Source organism: Carettochelys insculpta, chromosome 4 (genome assembly GCF_033958435.1).
Source record: "Carettochelys insculpta isolate YL-2023 chromosome 4, ASM3395843v1, whole genome shotgun sequence".
In the NCBI taxonomy this organism is placed as follows: domain Eukaryota; kingdom Metazoa; phylum Chordata; order Testudines; family Carettochelyidae; genus Carettochelys; species Carettochelys insculpta.
In genome coordinates, this window is record NC_134140.1 from 96,985,952 (window position 1) to 96,997,964 (window position 12,013).

The window sequence follows — 12,013 nt, forward strand, 5'->3', positions numbered from 1 at the left end:
ATCCAGTAAAAGTTTTTTCTTAGGAATTTTCAGTGACAAATACTGAAAAATGCCCCTTTTCTTGTGTTATCTCAGTGTTTTTTATTCTAATTTAGTGTTCTTGAAGAATGTCACAATTTCTTCTCTAGAGGCAATTCATAATTAAAGATCTCCTCAGAAATATTAGGACACAGGTTATTTAAGCTTCTGTGCTCCATGGATATAGGCCATATATTCTGTAAGTAAAGTAATGGTCCATTTCGGTTATCAGTTCCAGTCCCATAAATTTGTATCATAGGATAGAAAAATAGTCCAAGTAAAATATACATATATTTTTAATTGCAGGTAGAAAATGCAAGGAAATATTACAATATACAGATATCTCGACTAACAGAAGAACTTTCTGCTCTTCAAATGGTACGTTCATTTATTGATCAGAAAAATTTTGAATGTCTTTTGTTACATTGACACATGTCCATTTGTAGTTATTTATTACAGCGCACTCCATTTATAAGAAGCACTGCTGTAACAATCAACAGCATACAGTGCACTAAACCACTGGGCCAAATCTTTCCTATATGAACTAAAATACCCACTTTTTACAAACCATCCACTTTTAAAGATCAGAACATTTGAATTAGATATGGTTCTTATAAAAGTAGCACACCGTATCAGATAAATGAATTCAATCATTATTTGCACCTCTTTCTTTCTGTCCTCATCTAGACCTGCTGTATATTCAGTAACAAATTGAGTACCTCAAGAAAGATTTCAGAAATACTCACTATATCTGTCTTGTCCCATAAGGACATGGCTTGAGTTTAAATTGTCCTTTGCCCTAATGACTCATCCCTAACTATTACTTATTTACATTCTAGTAAATTACTCTGTCACAGGAGTCACAGATATTTCATAATTGCTTCTCCAGAGAATTTGAAGCTTAGATATACCTGTTGTAATCCTGGTGCCTGGGTAACTACAAATGAAGCATATATCCTGTAATGAAACAGAGGGAGTTGAATGATTTAACAAATTTCTGAGCTGTGTTCCCTTGTTGTCTGAATTTTTTACATTCTGCTTATCTGCATTGCGTATTGGGACAAAAAGTTCAGAGCAGTACAAGTGAAAAAAGAAAACACTAGGGCTGGGTCTACACTTGCCCCCAACTTCAAAGGGGGCATGTTAATCAGGGCGACGGGAGATTACTAATGAAGTGCTGTGGTGAATATGCAGCACTTCATTAGGCTAATTCTCCCCTGCGGCAACTTCGAAGCTTCAGATTTCGAAGTGCTGGCTTGCGTGTAGCCGTGGGCACTTCAGGTTGTCCGCACTACTTTGAAGTCCCTTTACTCCTCAAAATTATGCAATGCAGATAAACAGAATATTAAAAATTCAGACCGCAAGGGAACACATATCATAAATTTGTTAAATAATTCAACTCCCTCTGTTTGATAACAGGATATATGCTTCATTTGTAGTTACATGCTGTGATCTCGGTGCATGGGTAATATTTTGAGGAGTAATGGGACTTTGAAGTGCCCGCAGCTACATGCATGCTGGCACTTGGAAGTTGGAAGCTTCGAAGTTGCCGCGGGAGAGAATTAGCCTAATGAAATGCTGTGTATTCACCACAGCACTTCGTTAGTAATCTCCCATCACCCTGATTAACATGGCGGAGTTGGGGGCAAGTGTAGACAAGTCCTAGGAGCGATAGCATTTCCATTTCTTGCCAGGTTAAATGAATAATAGGTCAGATTCTCTACCGTACCTCTCAGGAAGTGCAACACAGAGGGGCACAACTCAAGTGAGGAGAGGCATAATTATCTTTATGCCACATTTGCTTCTCCGTGCGGAACAGAACAGGAAAGCCATGTGGGACTCCTGTGTCAACCTTTCCTCACCGCTGTCCTGAACATTTCTTCTGGGAGAACTGTTGTATCTCCTTTTTGACGTGGGGTAACATAAAGGAGACATCCACAGTGGAGGCGAGACTGTGTGTACAGGAAACACCTACATCTATGATACTATGTAGGAAAAGATTAGACACCTAGAATGATGTGTGCAGCTTTCAGACATTAACCCATGAGAAATATATTTCCACAGTCTTTCATTTTTTCCAGACTTTGAGACAAATGGCAAGATCTTTTAAGTTATTCTGAGTGTTGAGTAATGATGTGCAATTTTATTTAGTCAATATGCTTTGACCCTATTTCGTTCAAAGCATGAATTGCTCTGAAAATTAACTGTGTACTACTGTGTTTTCTAACTCTGAGTGGCAGATTTAAGGGTCACAGTTCTGAAACAAAGTTTCAAAAATCAAATGGAGAGAGAAATCTCTGAGCTGCAATTCATTTGCAAATTTAACTCCATTAACCAAGGATTAAACAGAGACTGGGAGTGGCTCGCAGTTTACAAAACCAGTTTCTCTGTCCTGGGCATTAATATCTCCCCATTAGACACTGACGGTGGCTCACATCCCCCTGTCTGATCTGACTTGTTTTTTCCTCTTTTGATAAGTACTGTTGATACCGGGCCATTTCCGCCTTGCTGAATAGACCTTGTCAGCTCTGGCCCTCCCTTTTACTGGGACCCCACTCTTTAAATACCCCTCTGAAACCACCCCCCCACACACTCATGCATCTGAAGAAGCGGGTCTTTGCCCGCGAAAGCTTATGCTCCAAAATATCTGTTAGTCTATAAGGTGCCACAAGACTTCTTGTTGTTCCACTATCTCATCTGTTAGAACGTATGGCAAATAAAAAGCTGCATTTCTTAAAGTATATTGCCTAGGAACATGAACAGGGTTAATGATGGCTTCAGTTATCAGATAACACTTTTTCTTTCAATTTTTGTCTCCTTTCAGCAAAAACGCTCTCATTTTGAGGAAAGGCATGTTGAAACTAAGTTTAAAAAAAAAAGTGCAGTTTAGTAACTACCTGTGCTACAGTAATGGTAATAATCATACAGCTTTTTGAACATATTGTGTATTTTAGCTGAAGGACATACTGACAGTTACAGTGAATAGGTAGAGTAAATATTGCATATATGTTTACATTGTAAGTGGCCTTTTTCAATTGCGTAACCCTTCATCTTTGGACTGAAACTTCACAGAGTTTGAGCTCTTCCTGAATATTAATAGTTTTGCAGTTTTTTTTTCTTTTTGTTTTGGCCATTTTCAAATTCCAAACAGAAAAACAGACATACTTTTTTGCCATTATAAAAGTCAGGTGCAACCTTTTAGTGCCTGATTTTGGTTAGTCACTTGAAATATTGCACACAGGTAGTCACTTGATCAGATAATAACCTTTTTGTGGGTGTGTGGAAATTTACTGACTTTTGTAAGGACTACTTCATTCAGTACACAAAAATATGTAGAAAGTGTAAAAGAGCACTGCAAGCACACCTGTTTCCACCAGTGAGAAGTTTATACATTCAGATTGTACTCCACAAGCATATCTTCATTAAAAAAAATTTTACCCAAAACATGACATTCTAATAAATAGTTCCACCTGGTGAAATATCTTTGGGATTTTTTTTTCTTAATTTAAGTGTCCGAGGAAGTGCCATTTTTAAAAAAAAATTAAAGTTAAAAAAGATTCCACTGAAACCAGTTAATGCCAAAGTTAAAATTCCTTATGATATATTAACTGTGTGTGTGTGTGTGTTTTTACTTTTGACCCTCCCCCCTGATATTTGTCACCTTTGTTCAAAAGAAAAAGGCCGTCATGTAGCACTTTAAAGACTAACAAAATCGTTTATTAGGTGATAATCTTTTGTGGGACAGACTCTCTCCTTCAGATCTGGATATCACAGTTTCCAGATCTGAAGAAGTGGGTCTATCCCACAAAAGCTCATCACCTAACAAATTATTATGTGAGTCTTTAAAGTGTTACATGTCGGGGGGGGGAGTTTTTGTTTTTGTTTTTGTTTGTTTGGTTTTTTTTTTGTTTTGTTTTGTTTTGTTTTGTGAAGATACAGATGAACACAGCTACCTCTCTGAGACTGTTGAGAAGATTTTTCTGTTATTGTCCTTATGGGAAGAGAATGTTAAGAGGCTTAAGAAATGTTATGTGAGTAAGAGAACATAAAATGTATTGGTGATAAAATAAGCTTCGCAATATGCTTGAAGCCTAGTACCAGGCAGTTATGGATTAGTTTGTAAATTATATGTTAAGGGGTATATTTATGACAAATATGTAATTTAACAGGCAAGTAGAAGATACTAAAGAATAAATATAAGCTTTCTGTCGATATTAAGGCTTGGTTTTAAAATAGTTAGCCTACCTGCTTACCCTGAGATTATAAAATCTATCAATATATGTTTGGCTTAAGTAAACTACAAAACGAGTATATTTTCTGTTTAAACAATAGATATTAGGTACTTTCTGCAGTAAGGTAAACATATCACTGATCTATGGAAACTACTAAGAAATTAAGGGAGCAAATTAAATATTCTCAGAAGATAAATTATAGTTAGAGTACCTCATGGAATCATAGAATACTAGGACTGGAAGGGACCTCGAGAGGCCATCGAGTCCAGCCCCCTGCCCCAATGGCAGGACCAAGTACTATCTAAACTATTCCTGATAGATGTCTATCTAACCTGTTCTTAAATATCTCCAGCAATGGAGATTCCACAACCTCCCTTGGCAATTTATTCCACTGTCTGACCGCCCTGACAGTTAGGAACTTTTTCCTAATGTCCAGCCTAAACCTCCCTTGCTGCAGTTTAAGCCCATTGCCTCTTGTTCTATCCTCAGAGGCCAAGAAGAACAAGTTTTCTCCTTCCTCCTTATGGCTCCCTTTTAGATACCTGAAAACTGCTATCATGTCTCCCCTTAATCTTCTCTTTTCCAAACTAAACAAGCCCAATTCTTTCAACCTTTTTTCATAGGTCATATTCTCTAGACCTTTAATCATTCTTGTTGCTCTTTTCTGGACCCTCTCTAGTTTCTCCACATCTTTTTTTGAATTGCGGTGCCCAGAACTGGACACAATACTCCAGCTGAGGCCTAACCAGCGCAGAGTAGAGCGGAAGAATGACTACTTGTGTCTTGTTCACAACACACCTGTTAATGCATCCCAGAATCATGTTTGCTTTTTTTGCAACAGCATCACACTGTTGACTCATATTTAGCTTGTGGTCCACTATAATCCCTAGATCCCTTTCTGCTGTAGTCGTTCCTAGACAGTCTCTCCCCATTCTGTATGTGTGAAACTGATTGTTCCTTCCCAAGTGGAGCACTTTGCATTTGTCCTTATTAAACTTCATCCTGTTTACCTTAGACCATCTCTCCAATTTATCCATATGGTTAGCCAGAATGTCACATGTGAACAGGGGCAGAAACATGGTCAAGTAAAATCTAAGATCAGCTAGGAAAAGGTGTAGAAAAGATGTGTATATCCAATCTGTTGTTGGGCACATCAGGTTCCACTAAATGGTGTAAACTGGATCGTGATGTCTGAGGTACTCCACTGACTGTTGAGGAGCAAATAAGCTGTGCTCTAAGTCCTAAATAAGGGTGGAGGCAAGTGAAGTGTTGAACTGGGAAAAAAGGAGGCTGCTTCTTGGTGATGACCCACACCACTGAGACTGATTTTTGCTATTACAAAACTGGTAGAGTTATAGCCGTGGCTTACACCACACTACTAACAGGAGGAATAAGATTACACCCAACAGAAAGAGAAACACCCCCTGGGGTTTTTCTAACTCCCAGTAGTTATCTAAAACAGCCTACGGGTTGGTGGAATTTATTGGTTGTTATCTATCCCAATTTCTAAGAGTTGTTATCTATCCCAAGAAGTGTGAGTTTTGCGTTTCAGGGGATGGGACTACTTAAGGGTTAATAGGAGGGTGTGACATACAGACACAAGTGACACTCTGTCCTGGAGAACATGGAGGTTCAGCGGATCACACTTCCCAGCTGAGGCAGCTTGCTTTCAGAACTTCCCGGTCATTGGGTCAAAGCCCTTTCGGGGGTTCTGGGGCGTTTTTGCCTCAGCCTTACAAGTGACCCTTACAGGCTCATGAAACTAAAACATAAACACATCAGCATTCAGACAAACTTGCCACAGGACAGGATACAAACAGACAGAATACAAATAGAGTTACTGAGAGCATATGCTTACATAGTTAAGCAGATACAGGAATAAGATGCAGCATTGCATCATGTTAGTTCAGCTAGCTATACTACTAATACAGATTTTCGTGGTACCGTTAGTTATTTGCGCCCTACTCTATCTAACTCATGAGCAAGGCGGGAGGAGCGGCGAAGGGTAATCAGGCCTTGTTGCAGACAGCGGCCAGTCTCTCCGGCATTCGGGAGTTCCTCCTCCTCCTTACGTTGTAGTGTCCCCTTTATAATCCTGCCGTTTGCTGGCTCCATCCAAGGCCTGACACATCACAGTGTGATTGCTTCTGCTTCTCTTCGCCTGCAGCCCCTCTCATCCCCTCTCCCCATTTTACACAACTATACATCTCATACTCTTTTCCTTTTTAAGATACACAGCTGGCTCCTCTGGGCTGATGGGTCAGAGGCCATGGTCTTTCCTGTTTTTCAATTTAGGCCGAGAGCATGTGGATGCAGCTGAAGTTACGTACTGCTGTTAGTGCAGGCTGTATGCAATCCAGCAAATCCTGGTGCTAACTGGTTTAGACTTGCCCAATTTACTCGGTTCCTTGGTTCTTGTCCTGGGGTTAGTGTTTTAGCCATTTTGTGCTGAGGCATATTTCCTTATAGTATTTTAAAAGGGTCTCTGGACCCTGCCTCCATCCCACGTACCTCACCGCGTTGTTCAAGTGCCCATGCAATTCACCCTAACATGTCCGAGCGTGGCCAGTCACCTCGGGTTCACCAGGTTATTTTGCACAACTGTATTCTTCTATCTTTGTTTTCTACTGTTCTAAGGAGTTTCAGTATAATATTGAGAATTGTTCTGATTTCTGTCAATTTCTTGTAGCATGTATGTATGTTTGTATTTTAAGTTTTAATGTATCTACTAGTGTCTGAGCAGGTCTTCTGTTAAATCTGATTTAACTTTCCATCAGGGTAAAGAGCTTCTATTACTAACTTCAGCAATTTTGCATCCCAGCTCAATACCAGTCTACAATACATGCATATGCTAGTGTAATCTTTAATGATATGATTACATACTATTTTTCCTAAGTATTCCTCCCTCATTCAGGACAGAGATTAGCTAGTACTAAATAAATTATGAATGAGATGATTTCTATGGAACGATAACAAGAAGTCCTGTGGCACCTTATAGACTAACAGATGTTTTAGAGCATAAGCTTTCGTGGGCAAAGACCCTCTTCATCAGATGCATCTGATGAAGTGGATCTTTGCCCATGAAAGCTTATGCTCCAAAATATATGTTAGTCTATAAGGTGCCACAGGACTTCTTGTTCTCGAAGATACAGACTAACACGACTCTCTCTCTGATATCTATGGAGCGATATGTACATACATACATACATACACACACACACACACGTATATTTTAGGGGCATGGGGGAAACAAATTCTGTTTGTAGTTATCATGATAGTACCAGATAAATGAGATTTTTGTACCAGTGTAACTGAGGAAAGATTTGCACAAAATGGATGTTGACTAATGAGGGTTTAAAAAAGTACCAAATACTTTCAGTGCTCCCAACTAACCTGTTTATTGAATGAGAGGGTGGCTCTACAGGAAAAAGAAGGTATGTGCTAGGTATATATCATAATGTATATGCAACAATAAAGAGAATTAAGTTTTCAGGAGACATAGGTTGATTTTAGTATTTCATGATTTTGGAGTATTTTCCCTTAACAGCCTTAATTTACTGTTAGCATTTTTGTTATTCTTTTGGTTTGATGTATTTAGTACCCTTAGAAAATGGTTTTACTTTTTACAGGAGTGTGGGGACAAGCAGAGTCAAATTGAACGGGCCATTAGAGAGAAGCGAGCAGTGGAAGAAGAACTTGAGAAAGTAAGAAAGCAGATACTCAGTTTTACCTTCAGCTTTTGTATCTTGTATACCATTGTCTTGTTTTCATTTCTCTATTTCTCGAATATCATTGAGTAAAATGAGGTGAAAGAATATGCCATAGGCTTAGTTTAACATTTGCTTGCATTTTGTTTAACTTATATTTCCATTGAAGAATATTGAAATATACATTTTACATTTCTGTTAAATTTTGGTGTTTATAGTAGGTGAACTACAAAAGATGGCCATTAAAGAATGTTTCTAAACTCCTAACTGGCTTTTCAACATATATTCATATTATCTACATTAAGGATATGTGTCTAATTGTGATAATAAATGCTTATAACTATTTTAAAGATACACAAAACAAGTAGGAATAAGAACTGTTTAAAATAGTCCAAAGATTATAAGTATATGCAATGATGGAAATATAGACAAAAGAGGAGTTAGACTGAATATCAGGAAAATTAACTGCAACGTCTGTAAGACTTACATCAGTAGTAACAATGGAAGTCCCATTCCTTCAGTTAATGAAAATTAGACTGGACAAAGGAACAGATAACTTAATATAGGCAGAAATCTACGTGATAAAATAAGATTTACATATAAGTCTGTCCTTCAGATTTACCGTGAATGTAGAGAAAGTGAATTTGATTACAGAAAACTGGAGGAACTTCACCAAAGGTGTCTGATTGCAGAACGTACAAAAGATGATCTTCAGCTGTGTCTGCAAGCAGCAAAAAACAAAATTAAACAACTGGAAATGAAGTAAGTAGGCGATATGTCCTACTAATTAATATTTCCATCTGATGTAACAAGTCTAATGTCTAGTATTTGTATTTTGTCATATGTTCTTATCAAGAAGTAGGACTGTTCTATTGTCATAATGCTTCTTTATTAAGGTATGCAGCATTGGCCATGTCTACACTATCCAAACATAACACAAAATTAAAACAGGTTTATTAGCCACAAAAATTTTTTTAATATTTTTCCTTTACCAAATAACTATATTCAGCTCTCATCTTGTCAAAAAATGTTTAGTTCTAAAATATGTCAGCCTCATTTCATATCATAATGGCAACGTCTACACTATCCCAAAAACTTCAAAATGGCCATGCAAATAGCCATTTCAGAGTTTACTAATGAAGTGCTGAAATACATATTCAGCGCCTCATTAGAATGCTGGCGGTTGTGGCACTTTGAAATTGCCACAGCTTGCCGCTGCACGGCTCATCCAGATGGGGGTCCTTTTTGAAAAGACCCCACCAACTTCGAAATCCCCTTTGAAATCTGCTGATAGGAATAAGGGGATTTCAAATTTGGTGAGGTACTTTCAAAAAGGACCCCCATCTGGATGATCTGCCTGGCGGCAAGCCGCAGCAATTTCAAAGTGCTGCGGCCACCGGCATGCTAATAAGCTGCTGAATATGTATTTCAGTGCTTCATTAGTAAACTTTGAAATCGTCATTTGCATTGCCATTTTGAAGTTTTGGGATAGTGTAGACGTAGCCATTATGATATAAAATGAGGCTGACGTATTTTAGAGCTAAACATATTTTTTTGACAAGATGAGAGCTGAATACAGTTATGTGGTAAAGGAAAAATAATTTAAAAAATTTTGTGGCTAATAAACCTGTTTTAATTTTGTGTTATGTTTGGAAAACCATGTTTTTCAAAATATTCAGAATAATACCTTTTTAAAAATCAACACACAGCTGATTTCTAATTGGTGTGTATTATAACTTCTGTGTTTATATAGCACTTTAGGATGTGTTCTCCTTTCAGTGCTTGCTCGTGTCAATTGCATGTTATGTGTGTGTGCTCATCAACATGCATCAGTGCTGGAAGTTTTTCCCTCAGAAGTTTCTGTATGGGAGCCGTGTGAATATGCTGTGCTATAAGGTGCCGCTGGCTTTCCCAACCCTCAGTTCCTTCTTGCCATCAGAGACAGTTCTGGAATGTTTTCCTGCTTCAGCTAGTATTATTTTGTTCTCTGTTCATGCGAACTTGAAAGAACTAGTAGTATAGTTGTAGGTGGTTGGTGTTGAAGTAGTTATCCTTGGTAGTAGTTTTTGAAGTTCTTATCCAAAGTGGGACTCAGCTGTGGGATGAGGCAGGCTTTCAGCTCTGTGATTGTTACAAATGGCCAGTGCCCATTAGTGATCCACATACCATCTGCGTAAGATGCTTAGCTGAGGGGCATATACATGACAAGTGTTGTCTCAGCTAGTCCTTTAAACCTAGGATGAAGGAGAAGTGCAATATTCATATGAGAGTACTATTAATGGAGTCCAACTTCACACCAACTACTGCAGCTTCCATGCACAGTGCTTCAGTGGGGCTGTCCTTGAGAGACCTCTATGTCTCTAGCAAAAAAACCTGTGAGGGAAAGATTCATTTCATCCAGCAAGGGAAAGAATACCAAATTAGCAAATTGTGTAAGCCCTGAATAAAAAAGTCATTTGCTAGCTCTTCTGATAGAATCAACATTGACACTAGAAAAAAGGTGAACCTTGGCTTTGAATGCCCTCAGTGCAGAGTGCCCCAGCAGTGCCATCCTCCAACCAACACTGGTGCCCTTTGTAAGCTCCTGTTAAGAAAGAATAGACATTGATGAATGTATGATCTCTTGAGTCCCAAAAAGGAAAGGAGATGCCTGTAGGGGAGTCAAGACCTCTGTTAGGCAGCTCATCACCTCCATCAGGGAGTCAGGTCGAATTCAAGTGGAGTGGCCCAGCACTGCCTGCCCTCTCTTCTCTGCACCAGGAAATGACAATGGCCTCCAGCACCTGGAGGTGCCATTGACCCCAGAGGTCCTGTGGGCAGCACTGGATATGTTGGCATACATGTTGTCTCTGTCCCAGGACAAACCCAAGGGCACCTCCTCAGTGGTCCTACTCCCTTGCCTAAGCCTCCAGTCTGCCAGCTCTCCTCTATGCAAAGCTGTCAAATCTTAGACTTGGGGAGACAAGGATCCTGGGCATGTCTTCAATCCTTGGACTCGGGGCACTGAAAACAAGATCCATTGTGATGGCTGCTGCCACCATGGCGCAGACCTTTTGAGGTACATGTACTCTTCCCCCTACCCAGAATGGGCACAAAGGGGAGCCTTCTGAATCCTGGAGACTTCAGCCCTTCTCCTGGGACTGTTGAGAGAATGATATGGTTGGTCGCTTTCTCACTGGTGCTTGTCCTCCTCATTACAGTCCTCGTGGTGTCGATGTTCATCACTCTGTCACTCTCACTCAAACCCTGAGTACAACTCAAGGGCCTAGCACCAAGTGGCTGATATGAAATCATCGGGTTTTTCTGAGAATAACAAAAAAGGCAATTTTTTTTTTAGTTTCAAGTACTTTTTTTTTTTAATTAAAAAAGGAAAGATAATTTGGAGGTGCTATTCACAAAGGCCCAGGAGTCATGGCATAGGCATTCCTCTTATCGCTAGGGGCTGGTAAAACTTGATTTTTATTTTTATGTTTAACATTAACTGACTTTGTCTTTTAAGCATTTTTCTATTTTTTGTTAATTTACATTTTGTCAGAAGTTCAAAATTATGCAGTGTAAGCATTATCATTTAATGTTTAGCAGTTATAAAATTAGTGGGGGCGCTGTTGCTTTAAGCAGCTTTTTGCTATGTGCCTGAGGGTCCCCCTGGGGTGGTCCATGGACCACATCCAGCATCTTGGTGGGATGGATCCAGGATGTGGGAGACCCATGTTCAGTTTCCTGCTGTGCCTGATAGGGAGTTGGAATTTGAACATAAGTCTCCCATTTTGTAGGTCAGTGCCTTAACAGCTAGGCAGTAGGGTGTTCTGGGTTGATCTTCCTCCTTCTGAGAAGCTGTTACACTTTTTATAAATAATTCAGAGAGAGACTGTATAGCCAAGTGTTTGGGGCACACATCTTGGATGTGGGAGGCCCAGTTTTAAATCCTTACTTCAGATCAGGCAGAGTGGGAACTTGAAGTCCAGCAGATTTCCCACATCCCAGGTAAGTGCTGACACCACAGAGGTATGAAGTATAAGGGTACACCACCACCACTGAAAATGAGTGGCAGCTAAG

The 12,013-nt window shown here is 39.3% G+C and overlaps 1 protein-coding gene across 2 annotated transcripts in view; it reads left to right on the plus strand.

The window, feature by feature from the left end:
• Positions 1-12,013, plus strand: part of SCLT1 (sodium channel and clathrin linker 1) — a 112,749-nt gene that overhangs the window by 60,478 nt on the left and 40,258 nt on the right. For both annotated transcript variants that reach the window (XM_074993312.1, XM_074993310.1), the window contains exons 15-17: positions 325-396; positions 7,880-7,954; positions 8,574-8,719. In XM_074993312.1, coding sequence (XP_074849413.1) covers positions 325-396; positions 7,880-7,954; positions 8,574-8,719 — 293 coding nt within the window. The remainder of the gene's footprint in view (positions 1-324; positions 397-7,879; positions 7,955-8,573; positions 8,720-12,013) is intronic.